We start from the raw sequence: 22,897 nt of genomic DNA on the forward strand, positions 1-22,897 counted from the left end.
ATCCCTCCCCGGGTGTCCCCCCCCCTAGGGAAATGAGGCTCGAAGCTGCCCGCCCCCCTCGCCCTCCTCTCTTTAGCCCTAAAGGTGAGTCGTCCCTTTGCTCCGGACTCGGAGCGGTTTCATCGCCTCCAGGGATGCAGTGCAGAAGGAGATGCTTCTGACAAGGGCAGCTTCTTACGCAACTGCAGCCAGCTGGGGCGGTGTGACTGACAGGCAAGTCACAGGAGGGGGTGAGGCTCATCATCAGCATCCCGGGCATGCCCTTTTCTCCGAAACGAGGTCTCCTGTCCCCCTCCCCGTGGTGGTGGTGATCACAAAAGCACGTTTGTCTGAAGAAAAACCGCAAAGTATTGAGGCTGTGTCAGATGCCTCTGTTTCTCTGCACCTTCACCTCCCCAAAAGGGGATGGGCGCCTCTTAGACTTCAGGGTGGAGGTAGTTTCTGTAAAAGTACAAACAGGCTTAATGGGTGGTATTTGTTTATGCAGTGTTTGGGATGGGTATTTGCTGAAAGATTTTCTTAAAGAAACCTTATTTCCTTCTGCTACTCAAAACAACCCAGAACTATTTTTTGGGGTGTGTGTGTGTGTATATGCATGTGTGAAACTTAGAAAGGTAAAGCTGAGGTCATCAGGGATGTGTGACAGGCTAAGGAGATGATGTGACTTATCACTTAAATAAACTGCTGCCCACCTAGTTAAATGGTGACATGATGACATCCTAAATCTTCAGGGAGTCACCATTACATTGGGCTTGACATATGTAATAGCAAATATGCCCAGACTGTATCATTCACTTTAAAAGTCAGACAAATGGCACTTCTGTCACTTGCTTCATAGGGTGTGAGTGTTTTATTTGCTGAAAGAGGCCTTGGATTGGATCCAGTCAGATTAAGTCAGTTGAATTCAGTTTCCATTGAAGTTGGTGGGAAATGTAGTTAAGACATGACCAAGTTGCCTCATTGGTTTCAGTGAGACCCAAGTTCAACTAGCTTAGGTGGCAATACCAACTGTATGCACCTAGGAGACTTACTTCTGAGTAAACATGGTTAGTATTGCTTTGTTAGTCTGGACCTAAGCCCAGGTGCAGTGTGCTGATGTTAACTGGGATTAAAATGGCCACAGTTTTATTGATCACAGGCTTTGTCTTAGGCATTGAGTATATATCCTGAATCAGCCTAGCTCAATTGCTGGCTAATTGATCCTTTAGGGTAGATCCTGGGTTAAAGAATCGCCCCACAATGTAGATCAAATGGGGCAGACCCGCCAGGCTGCCACTTGGAAAGTTTTATGGCCTATTAGCCCCTGTCTGGGCCTTCGGATAAAACCTTCCCCATGGACCCCTTTACCAGGGTACCTTAAACATTTTGTTCCAGTTTTGACTAAGGGTCCAACCCAATGCCTTTTCTGCCCAAAGTTGTGACTGTTGCTATGAGGTAGGGCAAACCTCAAGACAGGCACAATTTGCAGACAAATTTCTCCCTGGTCCCGAATACCAATTAATTCCACAGCAAAGTCATGCTAGAGCATTGTCCACTTATCTTTGGGCAGGGCCAAAAGACACAGGGTGGGTGGAACATCCATTGCTGACTCTGCTGCTCACTCACAGTGAGGAGGACCTGAGTGGAGACTAGCTTCCCCAGGCAGCGGCGTAGCGTGGGTTGTCAGCACCTGGGGCAAGGCAAGTAATTTGCGCCCCCTAACCTGTGGATTTGCGCCCCCTAACCCTAACCCCCAGATGTTGCGCGCGGTGTGGCCGGCCCCCCCTGCACCCCCATGCTACGCCACTGCCCCCAGGTCTAGCTTGCAAACGACTGGACCGGCTGTGATTGGCCGATTTGAAGTTCAGTTTCTGGCAGGACCTCCCAGTAGACTCCACAACTAGCTTGAGGCTGTTAGTGCCTCCAGAGGTCACTCGGGTGAAGACCCCTGTCCCCCTGCCCCCTCTGGTTTCCCGGAGGCTGTGCTGAGCTGCAGTCACTGCCATCAGAAAAATGCTAAAATGTGCGTAGAAAATGTGGCATGTGTAAATTGAAAAGGTTTTTGATTTGCACAATGAAGTAAAACTCTGTAAAATTAGTAGAATTTTTAAAAATTGGAAATCCCTCTTTCATTGCGTAAATGGCAAATATTGGCAGTGATACCATATGTAACACTATGAATTCTTTTTCAGTACTGGCATAAAGGATGTTTCCATTGCGAGGTCTGCAAAATGGCTCTAAACATGAACAACTACAAAGGGTATGAGAAGAAACCCTACTGCAATGCGTAAGTGTCGCGCATCGTCTAGTTTTACAGAACTGTACTGGATCTAAAAGGGTGTATGTCTGGGCAGACTTTTACACTGTGCACATGTTACTGTAAAGGTTAAAACATCATTAGATTGGGTGTTTACTTGCATGGATAAGGGCAAAAACACATTGGGTTTAACCCATGGAAGGGTTATTTTGGAAAAAGTGACCCCAAATCCAGAGGAGTCCCTCCTTTTACATAAACACATTCTTTTTATGGCCCACTACAGTTTATAAACCACAATTTGTATTATCCTTTTTTACTGAAGGGCAGGAATAATATTTGTTTCATTCTGCTTATGGTTCTTTGGATCCAAACCTATGAAATTATAGTGGAGTCACTATGTGTACTTTTGGTCTACTTTGTGCTGTGAGAGAGGGAAACTCTTGAGTATATATTGTGGGAAGCCTCAGTTGGTTCTGGTTCCCCGTGTACTTGAAAATGAGCAACGTTTCTTTCCACATGTTATGGGCTACGGTACTAGTAGATGAGCAATGTGGAATTTTCATTGTATTTTTGTAGTTGATTTTCCTGTGTAATGTTTTATTCTGACGCTGAAGACGCGGTCCTGTTTCATTGTTAATTGTGTTGTTTTATAATGTGGATTTCCCCCCATTATTTTTTTTATTTGACTTCTATTTGTGATGTTTACAGAATGTTGTAAACTGCTTAGATTTTTATTTTCTGAAACATACATCTTATATAAACTGTCTAAATAAAAATAATGTGGTGTGTGTGATATCATAACACATTAATAGGCCTTGATTATGGTTGCATAATCATCCACGGGACGCAGGTGGCACTGTGGGTTAAACCACAGAGCCTAGGGCTTGCCGATCAGAAGGTTAGCGGTTCAAATCCCTGTGACGGGGTGAGCTCCCGTTGCTCGGTCCCTGCTCCTGCCAACCTAGCAGTTCGAAAGCACGTCAAAGTGCAAGTAGATAAATAGGTACTGCTCCGGCGGGAAGGTAAACGGCGTTTCCGTGCACTGCTCTGGTTCGCCAGAAGCGGCTTAGTCATGCTGGCCACATGACCCGGAAGCTGTACGCCGGCTCCCTTGGCCAATAAAGCGAGATGAGCGCCGCACCCCCAGAGTCGGCCACGACTGGACCTAATGGTCAGGGGTCCCTTTACCTTTACTATGGTTGCAAAATCCACATTTCATAGTGCGTCTTACTTTCCATCTATTGATTTTGAGGCTTTAGTGCAGGGATGGGGAAACTGTGACCCTCTGGATGTTGCTGAACTACAACTCCCATCACCCCTGACCATTGGCTTTGCTGGCCAAAGCTGATGAGAGCTGGAGTCTGATAACATCTGGCAGGCTGCAGGTTCTCTATCTCAGCTGTGGTGGGCTAAAGCAAAGGCTTATCTCTTTCAGTCAAAATGCAGAAGCAGCAGGAAGTCGTATTGGTCTGCCTCTGAGTGATGATGATTTTTTTGAAGTAAAAATGAAATTGGGGGTCAGATTTGTTTTTTTAAAGTATTGTTGTTTGGGGAAAGAAATAATAAAAAAGGAGTATACAGATATTGTGGTCACTTTTTCAAGAGCCCGTATGCCTGCTGGGAACTTGTCATCCGTTTCACTTATGTAGCTTTATTGCAGCTCATCCCTCGGTATCGGATGCTTGAACATGTCGTTCATGCTAGGTAGTGGCAATATCTCGATTATAGCAGATTTCTATTTTATTGTGAATTCTTCTTTGCACAGTGGGCATGTACTGCAGCTGTGTAGTTTGTCTCACCAAGGAAGCGCTGGTGGCCTACCTGTTCTGCACAGGTTTGCACTTCCCTTGAAGGATCAGATTTGCAACTTGGGGATGCTGCTAGATTCAGGTTTGATACTGGATGCCCAAATTGCATCTGTGGCGCACAGTACTTTCTACCAACTAAGGCTGGTGTGCTGGCTGTCACTACTCCTAGACAAAGAGAACCTAGCCTATTGATGGCCACTAGCCATAATGGCTATGCTGTTCCTCCATGGTTGGAGGCAGTAATGCTTCTGAATGCTGGTTGCTAGAAACAATAGAAGGGGAGAGTGCTCTTGTGCTTAGATCCTGCTTGTTGATTTTTCACAGGCATCTGGTTGGCCACTGGGAGAACAAGATGCTTCACTAGATGGGTCACTGGTCTGATCCAGCAGGCTCATCTTATGTTCTTATGGCCAATGTTACTAATGCTTTGGTTACTGCCAGAGCATTGGTGTAACTGTGACAGTAACCTGAAGATTTCTCAAACACTAAATTTAGTTCAAATCACAATTGCTAGTCTACTAACTGGGGCCAGCTGTATGGAAAACGTATTACCAGTTCTTAAACTACACAGACTGTTGTCCCGCTTATGGACACAGTTCTGATGTTTATCTTTTTAAAGCCATAAACAACTTGGGACCTGATAATTTAGATAATTTAGATAATTTAGATCATGTGCTTTTCCCCCAGATGAGCCTGCCTACAGGTTGTAATTGCTTTCCGAACCTCCTTGCTTTCTGAAGATTGTTGGTGGTAGTTAAGTGGCCGGAAAAGAGGATGTGGAATGTCCTCACAAGAGACACTTGCCTGTCATTGAACCTGGTGCTCTTTTGCACCAGCAAAAACCTCAATTCAATTGCCCAGGACATCCAGCATGTCTCCTTGCTAGTTTTACCTGGCCATTTCCACTGACTTTACCATTTCTGCTATGCCAATTTTATATATTGTTTGTTTGTTTATTGCATTTATATCCCATCTTTGCCTCCAAGGAGCTCAGTGCTGAGTACATGGTTCCCCACTCCTTATTTAATCCCACAACAAGGTAGGCAAGAGGTTGTGACTGGCCTAAGGTCATCCAATGAGCCTCATGGCCAGGTGGAAATTTGAACCCTAACCCTTGTGTCCCAGGTCCTAGTCCAACAATCCAGCAGATATGTTTTTTTAAAAATAAAAAGTCCCATTTTATCATGTTTGTTTGGGACATTTTATGATGGCGGATTCATGCTTGTGAACAAAATTCAAACTACTTTTTGGTATGCTCTGCTTTGTACTGTTCCAGTTGCTGCTGTCTTATTGTTGTAATGTTAACAAAGTTTTAATTATTGTATCATGGATATGTGTGTATAGTGCCTTGAAAGGTAGAATATAAATATTAGAAATAAATAAAATCTGACACATGTTTGTACTTGGTTCCATGCCCTGAGAGTTCCTCCCTTCAGTACACCAAATTATTGGGTAATTAGTCTTATACTAGTGCAGAGATAGGAAACCTGCGGTCCAGCAGCTGTTTCTTGCACCATACCTGCTATCATTCATGATCATCAGCCAAGTTAGCTGTGTTGGAATCCAACAACATTTAGAGGGCTGCAGTAGAATGACCCCCCCCCCCAGCATCAGTATAGAACAATTTATTTCAAATTGCCTTCTCATGATGCCTGATATCTAACACTACTCTTAAATGAATTTCAAATAAGAATGGGCACAAACACAATCAAAGTTGTGCACTCCTATCCCTCCTTTTGAAGCAAATGGGATTTAAAAAGATTTAAGTGAGTTTTCTAGTTTGTATGCATGATGAGTTCTTGCCTGAGAGAAAACAGGGCTTTCTTTTAATCACTGGAAAAGGAGACTTGCCATTCCAGCTTGTGATTTATTTACCTGTTTGCTTTTTCATGTAGTTGCCCAAACAAAATCAAGTTGCTGTTTACAGTAATGCTTTAAAAAAAGAAAAAGTGATTCTTTTAGTGTTAGTAGGAAACTTACGTTACTGTTGAGTTTAGCATGCAGTCGGAATGCTGGAAATGAAGGCTGAATGCATTTGGCAACTGAACTGTTCTCCAGTAAAAATATAATAAATACAAACAAATATAAGTGTCTCTTTAGGTGTGCAAGGAATTTTTGCACCAGACTTCCCCAACCTGGTGCCCTGCATTGTTGTGGACTTTAGCTCTAGCTGACGTGATCCATAGTCAGGGGTGATGGGTGTTAGTTTAAAATATTAGGTGGCTTCCAGGCTGGAGTAGACTGATTTATAACCTAAAAGTAAAGGTAAAAGTAGGGGTGCAGGTGGCACTGTGATCTAAACCACTGAGCCTCTTGGGCTTGCCAATTAGAAGGTTGAATCCCCGTGACGGGGTGAGCTCCCATTGCTCTGTCCCAGCTCCTGCCAACCTAGCAGTTAAAACACACCAGTGCAAGTAGATAAATAGGTACTGCTGCAATGTGAAGGTAAATGGCGCTTCCATGTGCTCTGGCTTCCGTTACGGTGTTCTGTTGTGGTAGAAACGGTTTAGTTATGCTGGCCACATGACCTGGAAAACTGTCTGCGGACAAACGCCGGCTCCCTCGACCTGAAAGCGAGATGAGAGCCGCAACCCCATTGTCACTTTTGACTGGACTTAACTGTCCAGGGGTCCTTTAACTTACCCTAAAATTGTACTATAAACGCTTTAATGAGTTTGAAGGCCAAATAGTTGATCTTAATGTTCAAAATACATATCTCCATTATTCCAATGGAATTATTAGTGTTGGCAATGAATTTATTTAATAGTGTACACTTTGATCTGATTTCTTATACTTTTTAACCCGGTTGTCAGGTGTCTTTTTACTCTTAAAATACTTTTGCAAAAGACATAAGTTATATTACTTATTTGTCTTTTTCTATTGGATTTTTAAAATATATTTTTAGCTGTGCATATGGCTGGTATGTGTAACTTAGAAAATTCCCATTTTGAATATGAAATGGGACTATAAAAATGCATTGCCCATGAGATGTGCATTTTCCTATTCCAGTGAGCTGATGTGATCATAAGATTTGCATTACTGCTCATCAGTTGCTATCTTAACCAAAGCACTCAGAGCTTTTCTCCTGGGGGCTTTCTCTCAATTACATTAGAAAAAGGTGTGCTGTGTTTCAAAATGCTTAAATATCAACATCTGAACATCTTTAATGGTGCAATGCCTTGGTGCAAAAGCAGGAAATTTGTGAGCGTGGCCTTGGAAACAGAGTGTACTAATTAAGAACCTGTCTTGATGCTGGATTCTAGCAGGTGTTCAGAAAAAGGAAGGGAAGAAGAAACTGGCGAAGGGCTTCTTCACACCAGCATCACTTCTTACAGCAGCTGCAAGAAGAACACGCAAACTTCCACAGCTGCCTCTACTTGTGTTAAGCTCATGATAGGCACTTACATGCCGCCATAGGCTAAATTTGACTTTTGATATCACCCAATATCATTCAAAAGGTTTGTTTCTAGTAACACATTGAAATTTAGGGATAGTTTATGATGAGGCCTTTCAAGTTTAAAATATACAGAAGTATCTTAACGATTATTTATTTATTTATTTAGCTAAACAAATTTATTTATTTATTTGTTTAGCTAAAAACATAGGGGGGAAAAACTCCAATCATAAAAAAATCCAATTAAACATTAATATAATTTTACACACACACACACACACACACACACACACAATCTATTAAAAACCTACAAATATTTACTGTAAAAACAGCACGGCACCAGACCTTTCATTAAAAGCAGTCAGTTCTGAAAAGCCAGTTGGAGTAAGAAAGTTCTCTAGGAGGAGCTGGGCTGATTTTGATTAATGACAAAAAGGAGTTTCCACTTACCATTCTTCAGATGAGGGGAAGTGGTTTATCTGCTGATGAAAATATCTTGGGACAGGCATTTTCATAGGTTTTGTCCTTGTGATCATAAAAACACAAAACTTTATGGGTTATACACAGCCATATTCTGGATCAATAAAAATGGACAAGAATGGTAGTGAGGCAAGTTAGTGGCTATGGTTGGGTGAATGAAATGCGCCCCTAAATACCATAAGTGTGACATAATCTTGGGTAGTATTCTCAGCCACTATGGCAAAGCTTCTAGGCAAGTGATTTATTATCTTAGCTTTAGGTATTTGCTACGTTATCTGCCAGTCTTTCCAGTTTTCCTTCTCTCTCCATTTTCTTTCCATATCTTTTTTATTCTCTCTTCAGTTCTTTTCCCCTTCTCCATTGTTCATGGTCACATCCATACCATACATTTATAGCACTTGGCTCTCCCCACAAAGAACCCTGGGAACCGTAGTTCACACTTCACATAACTGTAATTCCCAGTATCATTAACAAACTACAGTTCCCAGGATTCTTTGAGGGAAGCAATGAGCATCGAATGCTTGGAGTGAATGAAACCCATGTCTGCCCCCCTTCCTCCTCAGAAATTTCTCTCTTCTCTTCCACAGAAGAGAATAAACAGGGTAAATGCTACTCTGTGTGTCTGTGTGAATGAAAGAGTACTACCTCTGGATTTGTGGTTTGGATAACTGGAGCTTAAGGACAAAAGTAAGTGGAGCTGCAAACTCAAATGGTGAAGTTATTTTGGGGAGGTCTACAAAGCAGCAGAAGCAAAAATGACCTGTTTACTAAAGCATGGTAATGAAAAGTGCTTTTCAAGCCTGCCTGAGTTGAAAGGGATGGCAGCAAAATGATGAACGTTGAATGCTGGCATGCAGAAATTCTGGTTTGGGCAGGGAGACGATCTCTTTGTACTTGCTCTGCAGCAATGTAATCTTTTAAGAAGCCTTTCCTGTTATTAGAGGATAGCAGTTGCACAAATGTGGTGCCTATGGCTACAGCCATGTAGGTCATACCCTGCCAGTTCAGTAGCACCAGAATATACATACAGTATATAAAAAATTTGATCTGGTGCTGTTGGAGTTTCAAGTGAAGATCCATCTACTTAAGGGGCTACCTAGGCTGTTTTGAGTTGTTTAAACTAGGATTGTGCATGCTGCACCCCATCTGATCCAAGGTCCAGCCTGCAATTTCAGATTAGCAGGCTGATCTCATGTCAGCTCAACCCAGATTCAAGCCCCACATTGATTTGGGAGTCAGCCTTTCCTACCATCTCCTTCTGATACTTTCATGTTTAATCAGAGTTTATAAAACTCTGATTAAACCTGTGGTTGGGGGTGGGGTAAGGAGAAGCTACAGCTCATTCCTGCTCCTCCTAACCCGCACAGCAGCCAACAGGATTAAGCCCATGGAGGGTGCAATTCGGCTAGGAGCTGCTTTGCTGCTCAACTGCCACACCTTCTGACAGCCTCAGCCTGATTTGTCTGAAGCCCAGTTCTGCCCAAATTGCCCTGGTTTGGTTTGGGCTTCTGCTGAATCCAGTACACAGCACTAGTTTAAACTAGGAGATCTGGATGAGTATTTTGAGTGCCTCTACGGTTCCTGCTTATTGGTCCCTTTTTGTCTTTGTTCTCTGCCCCAAATTTCATTCTCTCACCAGCATCTGATCTGCTTTGGAGAACTCTCCCTCTCACTTCCTTTACTGCCTTTGGCCATCTGCCTTTTTTGACTGCAGCTCCCAGTTTTCAAGACCTCCTTTCCCCAACTTCATGCCCTCCAGATGTTTTGGAGCCCAACTCCCATCAGCTCCAGCCAGCTGGGCCAATGGCTGGGGATGATGGATGTTTTAGACAAGTTAGAGAGGTCTGGCCTAGAAGACTCATGCTGCATCTCTTCTTTTTCCTTAGGGCCTTCTGTCTGCCTTTTCCTTCTCTGAAGTAGCTGAGTAGCTCATAAATGACTGCCATACATCTTCTGCTCACCTCATACCTTGATAAAATTAGGGCAGGTCAGTCAATGACTGATAGGGTTATATCTCTGCACATTTACTTTACATATAGGAAAGCAGTGCAGCAGTAGAGGAGAAAGGGAAACAGGAGTCATGACCACGAGATATTTCTGGTTAGTAGGTAGGCTAGGGAAATATCTCAATTTGCTATAGACCTCTCCCAGAATGCTTCTGTTATCCGAGAGATTGCCTCCTAAAGGCTTTATCTTTTCATCACTACAAGCAAAAGAGTTTACAATGTGCTTTAAAAACGTTAGGATCCTTGGGGATCTGACTGGATGCAATGAATATTGTGTTGGAAGCCAGCTCCTATGATTCACTACGTGATTAAGGTGCTGCGGTAAACTGTTGTCTCTGCTTCTACTTGAGCCTGCAGGAATCTTTTTTTCCCTTTCCAGGTCAAGGCTACGTTTTGTTACCTGATACCCTCATATGAGACAGAATTTTAGTAAGATGCAGTGATAGAAATGCCTTTTAATGTTTTTACTATGTGGAGGCAGGGCTTGGGAAACTGGCACATGAAGAATTGGTGAATACAGACTTCAAGCCACATTGGATGCGCTTCTTAGGAAAAGCAAGTCTTTTGAAAGTTTTTAAAAATAAAAAATAAATTAATGTTTATTTGGAAGTTAGTTCCATTATATTGAATAGAGATTAAGTCCAGGTAAATGTGTGCAGGTTTCAGCCTCAGAAGTCAGAAGTGTGGCATGACTCAGTATGGGTGTTGGTTTATTCGATGGTTGAACTACATCTGCTGATGAAAGAAGGCCTGGGAAAATAGATACAACAAAGACATGGTTGTATCCATTTCCCCAGGCTGGAAGCTTGCTTCCATCAGCGTGAAACGCACCAACTTAAAAACCTCTGTGTTTTAGATCTGTTCTGCTTAGAGACAGCCAACCTTGGTGTTGGCAGATATCTCTTCAAGATGGCCATGATCTTTTCAGAAGTAGTGCTAAGCTCTTAAATACCTGGAATAGAAAAAAAGGTAGAGAAGTGAAGATCAACCAGTAATACAATTCCTTGAAACAAGGGACATAAAATATCCTAAGCGCTGAAATAAGCACGTCCCTTGGGACCTTAAAATATATTTATTGTGGCATTGGCTTTCTTATGCATATGACAAAGTGGGCTCTTGCCTATAAATTTTCCTGCTGCAGAGATGTGTTTAGCCACAGGGGTCTTAATCATTTTTGCCTCAGCAGACTGACATTGCTATCTCTCAGGAATTTAAAATAAAAGAGTACTTTTATGGAGACTGGTGGGACTTTAGGTGAGGGTTGTGAATCTTGGAATGCAGTGGGAGTTTATAATAGTTGATTATGTAACCTGCATGCCAGGAGGCAGTTTGGTAGCAACTCTACATTGGATGACACAGTACTTTACAAACATTTTCATACAGATCTGTCATTTTAACATATGAGCTGTTTTTCTTTGTAGTTTCTTACCAAGATACTTGAATGAATGATACTTGAATGAATACTTACTTGAATGAATGAATGGACAAATAAACAGTGTTATATGTCCCTCAGAAGTGCTTTTTACTCCCTCTGAGGTAAAGGTTATATCCAATTAAGTAGACCTATTGAGAGTAATCTATTAATTTCAGTGGGTCTATTCTGTGCATGACTAGTATTGGATACAACACCTTAGGGTTTTATTCATAGATCAAAGAATCAGAGAGTTGGAAAGGATCACGAGGGTCATCTAGTCCAACCTCCTAGAATCTTTTGCCCAACATGGGGCTCAAACCCACAACCCTGAGATTAAAGGTCTCATACTTTACTGACTGAGCAATCCCTTCAATCTGTTCAACTAACTTTCACTCAGAGTACATCCATTAATATTAATGCACCTAAGTGATTCATGTGTATTAATTTCAGTGGGCCTACCCTGAGTAAAAGTTGGTTTAACTGCAGCCTTTTCACATTTCATCAATGTGATATATAATGTGATATATAAACATCAAATATAGAGTTTAAATGGTTGTGAGCTCTCATTGGCTGTGATACTTTACTTCAGTGTCCCACTTTCTAGTGCAGTTAACTGAAGCTATTAGTTTTCCTTCGGGTATAAGGGAGTGGGAGGAGAAAGCAGTAGTGGCACATTGTTGACTTTTTACAGGACAAATAAGAGCAATAAACAATGAATGAATGAATGCCTCAATATTAAAACAGTGAAATATAGTACTGTGAGTCAGTGTTGATGTGAGAAGGGTCATAGCTTCTGTGCATTCAGATGGTGTTTCCAGGTAAGAACTGGGACAGACATCCTCTCTGCATAGCTGCTGCCCGTCAGTGTAGACAACGCTGATCTAGATGGACCAATGGTTTGACTGGTATAAGGCAGCTGATTATGCTCCTATATGGTACTCTTCCTTGGGTGAGATCTGGAATAGTTGCCCCACTGCCCCACCTCCATGCCAACTGTGATTTCAGTCTACATTCTCCTTGGTTCAAATCCAACATGGTCTTCTTATCTTCCTGTTTCAGCTAGCTTTTAGTGTGGACAACACTGTGGTCTCTGAAGCGCTCCTCCATGGTTAAGATTCAGTTCTGTCCATCTATCAATAGTATTTCATTCTTCAAAAGCTTTCAAATTCATCACTGCTATGCAAGGTTTGGCATAGGTATGCCATAATGCTAGTAGGAGTGTTTGCTAATGTTTATTCAACTGAAAGGCTAAATACTGGCTATTTAGGGCAAAACTTCTCACTATCTGTAGGCAAGTGCTGCTCTAGGTTTTTTGTTTTTTTTACTTTCAGGAAAGAAGAGGTGCAACTAGTCTATCATGCAAGGTGGTAGCTGTATGTAGTTCTGGCTCTTACTGGCAACTTGTTTCAGCAAAACAGGACTTGAACGACAGGCCTGAAATAGCCCTTTGGTTTTCCAGTGGCGTAAGGGCTCGGCTTGATCCCACAAATTAATGAAAGAAAAGGAACTTCCTCCCTTGTTTACTGCACTCCTTCCAAATGACCTAGATTAAGGATGGACAACTTTTTATTTCTGCCGCAGGGGGCAATGCGTCAGGGTCCACAAGCTGACTGTGTGCATGGGTGGTGCTGAAGCCAATTTGGGGGTGGGGAAGGGGCAGAGCAAAAAGTGTGTGCAGCCACTGTCCCTTTCTTTCCCTTTCTCCCTACCCAGGAGTCTGCTGGGGGATAAGTCTGATTGCTCTTGCTAGAAGCTCCAAATTAATTGCTTGAAGAGGGCTTTTGAAATTAGGCCGAGGGCCACATAAAATTAGGCCGAGGGCCACATGGACCGCCCACCTGTGCCAAAGAGTAACAGATGCATCCCTGTTTGCTGTTGTAAAGGGAGAAGCCATCTGCTATGTTGTCCAATGAAGGGTCTGCACAATTCAAAAGGCTCTTACTGTAATGTAGATCAAACTCAAGAATTGCAAAGGAGCACCAGACATTCTCTCTTCCATTTGAAGTCACAAGAATAAGAAATTAGTAAGAAATACCACAGAAGGGTTATCAATTGACCTTTCTGATTTTTGCTAATGTATCAATCAACCACTCAGTTGTCGCAAAACTTTTAATAGAAAACAATGCTAACTCTTCAGAGCATGTGTTAAATCGGTGGGGGAGGGATAACTTTGGGTGTGGGAGCAAATGTCACTCTCCAGGCCTCCCTGCATAGTCCTCTTTAACAGTAAAATGTTGAAACTTGTCAGCATCTCTGTGTCTGGGTACACTGGCCTGAACGAAATTGAGGAGGTGCCAAAGGCTATTTGAAGGTTCTTGAACTCATGTGTCTTTGAACTCTTGCTTGCCTGGATAGAGGATATGGAGGTGTATCTGTGTGCATGTGTTTGTAGAAACTAGACGATTTCAGAAAGGTAGAATTAACATTAGTTGCCCCACCCACTTTAGCTTCTGGCCCCACCCACCATTGGCATTCAGTGGCCCCTGAAAGTTGATGAGAAAGCAGTGTGGCCCTTGGGCTGAAAAAGGCCTTCCTCTCCTGTGTTAAAGGAAAGGCATAGTCAACAGTATTAATTACTTGTTTAATGTTAGTGTGTAGTCAAAGCTGAAGCTCATCTTCTTAAACAAACAAATTCCTGTTCTTTTTTTAATGGTTGCCAAGATTCTTTTCAATTTTTCACTTGATAAGGAGAATATTTGAGTATAAGCTTTTATGTCCCAAAGCTTTCAGTGTGACCACATTTTCCACATAGCTGCACTGGTTTGATGCCAACTTAGCAAAATAAACACAGACTTAACACTTGTCTGGAATGAAATTTTAAGGCTACAATTATTCTGTTTTTTGAAAGCAGAAAAAAACATTGGAAATGTAAGTGTTAGAACAAGGGCGAACTGGATGTGCATAGACCCGTTTCTGCCAATTTTTGAGGACTGTAAATAGGAATATGAGGATTTTCTCTCCTTTTGTACATGGGGGAAAAGTTGACTTAAAAACCTTCAGTTTAGGGAAATAAAGCTATGCCTTGCCCATTCGAAACTCAAGAGACAAGTTGCCACATAATGTGCAAACTCTGGCTGTTTTATATTTGAAAGATAAGAAAATGGAATAGTTAAATGTGAACCTGTGCCAAGAAGAGCATCTATTAATAGGATTATTGCTAAGAAAATTTTACAAGGCACAGGCATGCATACGCTTAATGCTTTTTTCCCTCCCTAGCATGTATAGAGGCTGAGCTGGGAGTGAATTTTGGTGAAGAGTTAATGAAAAGATAGCTGATGCCTTTCTTTAAAAATACTTGTTTCAATATTTCATATAAAAGCTTTTTTATGAAAAAGTACTGAAGTGAGAATTCTTGATGTAGCACATAAGACTTTGGCCTGGATTCAAAGAGGGGTTGCTGGCAAATTTTTCGTCTTTCAGTGGAAGCTCCTTGTCAGTGGTGTAGCGTGGGTTGTCAGCACCTGGGGCAAGGCAAGTAATTTGCGCCCCCTAACCCGTGGATTTGCGCCCCCTAACCCTAACCCCCAGATGTTGCGCCCGGTGCGGCCGGCCCCTCCTGCACCCCCCACGCTACGCCACTGCTCCTTGTGCCTCATGGAATGTTCCTCTCGACAGTCCTAGGATTTTGGGAGGGATAGGGAGCTACCCATTAGAAGGGGCAGAGACCAGAAAGCCTTTAACTTTATGTAGACCTTTGCATCCTGGCCTTTATATATTTTTTTGTTCACTTATTTGCTGGGTATTATGCACTCCTAAGTGCGTATTGTCAAAGTATACACAGTCCTGCGTTCATGTGTATAAAAATAAATTATGATTTTAAAAAATAAATAAATTGACCGTAAGAGAAACAGCAGGTGAAAATAGATATTTTTGCTGGTCTTTGTCTAGCAATGGAATGTTGAATCTTAACTAGAATAATTTGGAGGCTTTGTGGCATTATTATTTGTATTATGAGAGGGAAAACACAGATAAATACAAAATCCTGAGATAAAGAGTAATGAAGTACATTCCACCTACCTTTTGGACCCTTCGCATAACCCAGCTTCTTTTCCTAAATCAACACTGTAAGCTTTGCTGCCAATTAGGTGCTCTTCAGTCTCATGTATTGCCCTTTTCTAATTAGAAAACTAAATTATCTGCCTTCCCCCAAAGCAAAAGTCATAGTTGGTAGCAGGCCCACACAGAGCTTGTCTGAGACCCAGGGCGGGAGTCTTGTTAGAGAAAAGTTATAAACACAAACAGAAAAGCAGCCGGTCCCTGGTGCCCCCCACCCTGGCCAGCTTAGTCCTCTGAGGCCTAGGGCAAGTATACCTGACTGCCCCCACCCCTCTGCACAGGTCTGGTTGCTATTGCCATATAACAGACTGAAAAGACAGGCAGTTTGGGCAAAATGGACAAGACAGTTGTTGGTGTGCTGTTGGAGTGACTTAGCTCATGCTGCAGTTGTGGGTCCCAACCTTCTGACTGAAGAATGGTACCTGATAACTCACGCAGCAGTTGAAGTCCTGGCCATCTACCAGTGAGCTGCTTCCACATTACTCCACTCATTTGCAAATGAGATTACAGTATGTACATCTGTCCTGGAATTCTCTGGAGATTACCATTGCCATATGCACAAACTCCATTCGAGTTCAGGAACACAGTGTATCTTTTTTATATTACCACTTGAGTAGAAGCAGTTTGTTTCTCTGTTTTCATTTGTATCTTTTATTCATTGTGTTTGCTCTAGCTCCCAGAAGTAGCTTCTACAGCAACAGCCACAGTCAGTTTATTTATACACTGGATTTTCCACAAATGCATTGTCCTTGAAACAATTCATGGAAAAATATGTGATTTACCGGTAAATACAGTAATAGCACAATAGCCATAAAACACTACAGTGAAAGCATTGACAGTTCAACAGCTATACTTCATGAATGTTAAATATATCAACAGGTAAATTAACAATATCCAGTTCTAATCCTATCAATATGGTGGCCAATCTATGTAGCAGTACACATTAAGTGACCCAAACCAAAGTACCAGCATCTAGAAAAGGGGAAGAATTGACATGGAGCTGCTGTTCTTTTGGTGGCAACTCCATGTCTCATGTAAAATGTAACTTTTCTTTCATTTCTTGCATTTTACCACACTATTACTTCTGCTTATTTTTTCTTGTATGACCTTCTTTCCATTTCCTTTCAAGCACTATAGGCAGTCTTCATGCCAGGGAACCTTCTCAAAGGCAAATTATTATTAAATTCTTGGTAGTGGCCCTGTGGAATGCCCTCCCATCAGATGTCAAGGAAATAAACAACTGACTTTTAGAAGACATCTAAAAGGTAGCCATGTTTAGGGAAGTTTTTAATGGCTGATGTTTTAATGTATTTTTAATATTTTGTTGGAAGCCGCCCAGAGTGGCTGGGGAAACTCAGCCAGATCGTCGGGGTATTATTATTATTATTATTATTAATGATGATGTCAGGGGCACTATACAATAGTAGTCCACACAGCACTCACAATTGCAACGTTTAGGATATTAACTAGGGTTCAAGCAACTAGAGTTTACGGTAAGTGTTATGCCTGTAACAAACCATAGAAGCATGTGATTCTAGTGATTATACATATGCGCCGCCCTTCTGACTGGGTTGTCCCAGCCACTCTGGGAAGCTCCCAACAAATAATAGTAAAAGCACAATATGATATCACATACTAAAAACTCATCAGAATTCAGTGAAGCAATTACCGGTACCTACCGGATGCGGGTGGCGCTGTGGGTAAAACCTCAGTGCCTAGGACTTGCCGATCGTATGGTCGGCGGTTCGAATCCCCGCGGCGGGGTGAGCTCCTGTCGTTCGGTCCCAGCTCCTGCCCACTTAGCAGTTCGAAAGCACCCTTAAGTGCAAGTAGATACATAGGTACCGCTTTATAGCGGGAAGATAAACGGCGTTTCAGTGTGCTGTGCTGGTGTCGGCTCGCCAGAGCAGCTTTGTCACACTGGCCACGTGACCCGGAAGTGTCTCCGGACAGCGCTGGCCCCCGGCCTCTTAAGTGAGATGGGCGCACAACCCTAGAGTCGGACACGACTGGCCCGTACGGGCAGGGGTACCTTTACCTTTACCTTTACTGTATAAACATGTCCTTAGCTATATTTTGACAACATTAGAAGGAAGTAGATCAGGAGGCATCTACTTCTACAGCTTAGACTGTCGTAGACTTGGCTGATGCATAATGTTGAGCCAAATTAAGGCATAGCTTGAATGAGCAAGCATTCTGGTGCACTTTGGCCCATTTGCTTCTCCCCTACTCCTACTGCTGCCATGCTGCATGTCTGAGCCCGGCTCATAGCTTGCCTTTCTCCAAACAAACTATGATGCAAGGTTTGTTTTTGGCTAACTGCTCATGGTTTGTTTGGAGGAGTAAAACTACGAGCTCAGGTACACATGTAATGCTAAGCGAAATGATGTTAGCATTTAAAAGTATAACATCCTCTCTTTAACTACCCTAATTTGACAAATGTAAAAACAACCACAATTTTAAAAAAATGTAAATCAGTTTTTGAGAAAGAGCAAGAGAAACACAACCCCCTTTAATAAACCATTTCCCCTGCCCACCCCTTCCCCTAAAAACCATAGATTCCTATGGGAAAACATTATTCCAAAGTTTCAGATGTGTGTCTGGTAGATGCCATCGTAATTGATGTTCCATTGAGTATGTGATAAAAGGGTACCATGTCACTATAAAATTGTATTTGTCCACCGATGGCATACAAATCAATCTGGGTTACTTGGCCCAACAGGCCCCCTCCTCACAAATGCAAACAAACCCCACTGCAGCCAACCACAGACAGCCAACCACAACCTGGGCTCCCCCAATCCCTCTCACTACCAAGGAAATGTAATAAGCGAATAGAAAGAGAGCCTACCCAGCTGACGCTGACACAAAACCCCACATGTACACTATATAAAATACGTTTCACCACACCAGCCCTCCTCCCCCCCTTCTTCCCCAACTTTATACTGTACTCAACACTAATGTCTCATAACAAATGTAACTGATCTGTAGAAAAGACTTTACTGTACAACCTGAAAAGAGACAATGCATGTACTTTTGTAATAAAAAATAATATTTAAATTGGATTTGTTCCTCTTTCTATAGCCGCCCAGAGTGGCTGGGGAAACCCAGCCAGATGGACGGGGTATAAATGATAAATTATTATTATTATAGCCATAGATTATTGAGGTGTTTTCTTTAAATATGACTCTGCTCTCTACTTGTTAATTACATTTTAGGTTTCGTTATTGTTGCTCTGGGCTTTTAAGTTTCAATTACAGGAATTCTTAGGAACAGTTGCTTAGTAACCTACAAACATTATTTTGAAGCAGGCTGGTTTGTGATAATAAAGTAACCTACAAAAGTGCAAGTATTAAAGTTGAAAGATAAGCAAATATTTTTGGAGGTTTTCCATTTCAGGCGCGATCCATTCCATTGCAGGTGCGGTTCCCTGCTGGACAAGTGCCTTTGTCCGTTTAGACCCATTTAGTCCAACATGCTGTTTTTGCAGTGGTCAGATAGATGCCTATAGAAAGCCCGCAAAGCAGGACCTGAGTAGAATAGTACTCACTGCACTTGTGATTCCCAGCAGCTAGTATTTAAAGGTATACTGATATTGCCATAATACCCAGTGTGTGTGTGTGTGTGTGTGTGTGTGTGTGTGTTTGCAGGGCATCAAGACAACATGAAGATGTGGAGGTCTGTGCATAGCTGCCGGGTCTGTATTCAGCACTCCCTCTCAACCTTGTGCAAATGTATATATAAGCTGCAGCTTGGTTACAAAAGTTGTGTGCACCATACAAAAATTACAGCAAAAATAAACAGATCAATAAGACATCAGAAAACAACAACAACAACAAATTCTGGTTGCTTAAAGAAAAGTGTATTTGACCTCTGAGCATGCAAAGTTTGCACCAAGCGGAAGGGAATGTGGGTGGCGTGCACAGATTTTCCATGATGTGTGTATGTGTCTGTGTGTGTACACCAAGCAGGGGGGAGAGGAAATGGAGCTCTGCTGAGTCTGTCCCATATTAATCCCTGAATGCTGTTGTTGTGTTAGGATGTTCCATGCCCATGATCTGTTCTTTAAAAAGCGAAGTTAATGCATATGTTAAAATGGATTGAGTCCAGTTGACTATTTTTTTCATGGTGCTAGCTGACAAAAAGTCATGTCCTGTGTATTTGCAAAGTGCTTTTCCAAAGTTCATTTTCAAAACAGAGGGTAGAAGGGGCTAAGGGAAAGCAAAACATTTGAACCTTCTTCTCTTAGACAGGATTGGGCTTGCATCAAAGAGAGGTTGACGAACAGTCCCTAGAAAGTCAACAAGACATTTAAGCAACATGTCAAAGATGACTACTTTCTGCAGTGAAGCCGGTAATAGGTTTTAACAATCTAAAATTATTCCATGGGTAATCCAATTTCACCTTCCATTTTACTTTAAACCCTTGTCTGTTGTTCTGTTAAGCTCACTTCTGCTTTGAAGTAGAAGACTGAATCCACCATGGGAAGTTGGCATTTATACTCTTGGAGAGGAAGGAAACACAAATACTGTAACTGTTGTCTGTTTAGAATGGTTCATTGCTTTGGGCAACAGCGAATAACAGCCTAAAAAAATGGGATAAGTGCCATTCTTAGGTGGGGTCTGATGCATCTATTTCATGTTTTGGGAAGGGAGGATCCTGAAATGGCTTGAAGCTGTGTGGGTTCCCTGTGGATTACTTCCTAAACAACATGCCCTCTTAGGAAATGAATAGCTTAGCAAGAGAAACACAAGAGATTTGTGCTTGTATTTTCATTTTTAAGGTTGGCATTCCCTTAATCACCTGCCAAGTGCACTGCTGGATTCAAAGCATTAAAACGGTTGTTGCTACTTAGAAGGTGCTGTGAAGACAAGCCTAACTGGTACTGTGTACTGTTTTTCCTTCTCCCTTACTTTTCCTTTTCTTTTGGAAAACAAACTGTTTTGAAACATACTCTTCTAAGAAAGAAACCCAGCCCTGTAGCAAATAAAATGCTCCTCTGCTTCATAATGTTTAATATGAAGGAGGATACAACATGTTTGAAAGTGACTTTTAATAGGCATGCATCTATTTCATTGTGCTTCTATGCACACCAGTAAGGAAATGGAAATCTCATTAAGACATTTTCCCCTCTCTATTTATAAACATGAATGTATAGCTTTAAATGCATTGGGTTGCATCCAGCTAAGTCATTCTTGGAGTACAGCTATTTAAATCTATTGGTTGATGTTAGTCTAGTGCATTAATTTCAATAAGTCTAGTTGGAGCATGACTTAGTTGGTAAATTGAAACAAATGGGTTGTGTCCAAGTTTTGTTCCAGTGCAAGCTTATTTCATTGAAGTTTGAGTAGGAGCTGTGCTTAGTGGATTATGCTCACTACTGTTACTAAGTTTATGCTGAAAGACATTTAGGCAGAAATCTGCATTCTTTTCTAACATCTTAATATAGATTTTCAGAGCTGTGTCAGAAGACTGTTGGCTCAAACCTCCTCAACATCTTCCGCAGTGACATCTTGCAAATGTTGCAATTGGGGGCTTTCTGAGTACTTTTATGTATGCTAAATATATGTAAGCACTGAAATGTGTGTTTAAAACTTTCATTCAAAGCATTTTATTTCCTTTAAACATCCACATTCTTCTTTTCATTAAAACAAAAATATGGCAGCAGAATTTTCCCCACAGCAGCAGCTTAATCCTCAAGGTCTGTTTAAAAGCACTAGAAGCTAAGGAAAACAGAATTGTGTTTACATGGAGCTTAAAGGTAATAAAATTTGGTACAAGATGAGTAGATAAGGGAAGGGAGTTCTATAGCAGAGGTGCTATTACCAATAAAGTCACCACTGTCTCTGGTCACCAGCTCAACTAAGGTTTCTGATGATCTTCACTATAGGTAGTCAAGACAAATTGAATTGTCCTCAGAAACAAACTAGTAGCCAGTGAAGGTCTTTAGATGCTCGTGAAATCTGTTAATTCCCAGTTGTTCCTGTGAGCAGCTTTGTGGCAGCATTCTGAACCAGCTCAGAAGTCTGAATGGTTTGAAAGACAGCTTCACGTGGAAGCATATTGCAGAAATCCAGCCTGGCTTTAAAACTATATTTGAAATCAATAAAGTTAAAATTTCTTCCCCCGCTTCCTAGTGATGTAGGTCTAGTAGTAATAAGTATATAGATCCAGTAACATCTAAAATATGTACATATCACTTTATCTTCCTGTTACATAATAGGTCCTTATATAGGGCAGCTGGGCCAGGATCTCTCTTGGGTGGCCAGATGGTCACTGGTATATGTAGCTTTTCGTCCTTTCAGTGCCAGGAAATTGGACAGGACTCTGCAAAATGTAGAATTCTCCATGGTGAAGAATAATTTGAGAATATGCAACACTTTGTTTAGGTTCTATTTTTCTCCAGTCATGCGTTACCTGTACTTTGGCTGCAATGCTGTTATTAAAACAGCAGACATTTAGAGGCAGTCCACAGTAACTGTCTACTGCCAGTTGGGGTGCAGCTCCTTATATGCTATATTACTGAAGAGAGTTAACAACTTCTACCTCCCTGCTCAACCCCCAGCATTTCCTGTTCATCAAACTGAGGAGATCACAGTATAATCTTTGTCCAATTTAAGAGTCTGCTGTTAAGCTGCCAAATTATAGGGTTTGTATTGCAGTAACCATCTTGTTGGATCCACTCTGATGCCAAATGACTATACCCTTCAAGCCAAGTTTGTATTTCTTTTAACTGTTTCTGTCAGATAGTAAACCTGCTAGGGGCTCTTTACTTATGAACATCATAGTTTTGGAGGATTCTTGCTGAACCTTCCTGTAGTGGTGCTGCTCTTATCCTGTCATCACAGCTTGCTACCATAGTAGAAGGGGAAGACAGGGGGGTTGTTATTTAAAGCAAGTAATCCTCCTGCATAGGAATACAACGATCTCTCCATCATCCCCCTACCATAGAGATCCTAGAGAAATATGTGTTCACTTGGATAGGAGTCTGGTAGCTGAATATAAATAGCCAGTCTCTAAGGCTGTGATTGTGCAAATATAATAGTTTCTGTGGGGTGTGATTAGATAATACACCTGATTCCTGTGGGCTTTCATGCATGTGGTATTTTCATCTGCTGTTCATTCATATAATGTACAGCATAATTGTGCAGGGATATCCAAGTATTTCTCAGGAACACTGTCAATGTTCAATTGTTTTCAGGAAATGCAGTCATTTTTAGGTAATCTATAGGAGGATCAGGGGATTCAGGAAGTGGTCAGCTGACACAGAGGTCTCAGTCAGCTGACTTACAGATAGGGTCTAGTACAAAACATGTAACACAATCACCCTCCCACTTTTATATCAAAATCCCATCCCATACATATAATTGCAATACAATGGGGTGGGGGATGCTGCTGTTTTAATTATAAAATAACACTTTTTAATTATAAATATACATTTCTGAAGTTATACCTTGGCTTACAGTAAATCCTACCGTTTATGAATTTATAGGGTATAAAAGGTAA

The 22,897-nt window shown here is 41.7% G+C and overlaps 1 protein-coding gene across 3 annotated transcripts in view; it reads left to right on the forward strand.

The window, feature by feature from the left end:
- NEBL (nebulette) overlaps positions 1-22,897 on the forward strand; it is a 167,665-nt gene that overhangs the window by 42,082 nt on the left and 102,686 nt on the right. For all 3 annotated transcript variants that reach the window (XM_081881972.1, XM_081881981.1, XM_081881973.1), the window contains exon 2: positions 2,172-2,266. In XM_081881972.1, the coding sequence (XP_081738098.1) occupies positions 2,172-2,266 (95 nt within the window). The remainder of the gene's footprint in view (positions 1-2,171; positions 2,267-22,897) is intronic.

Source organism: Podarcis erhardii (assembly GCF_964252035.2).
Source record: "Podarcis erhardii genome assembly, chromosome: 12".
Lineage (NCBI taxonomy): Eukaryota > Metazoa > Chordata > Lepidosauria > Squamata > Lacertidae > Podarcis > Podarcis erhardii.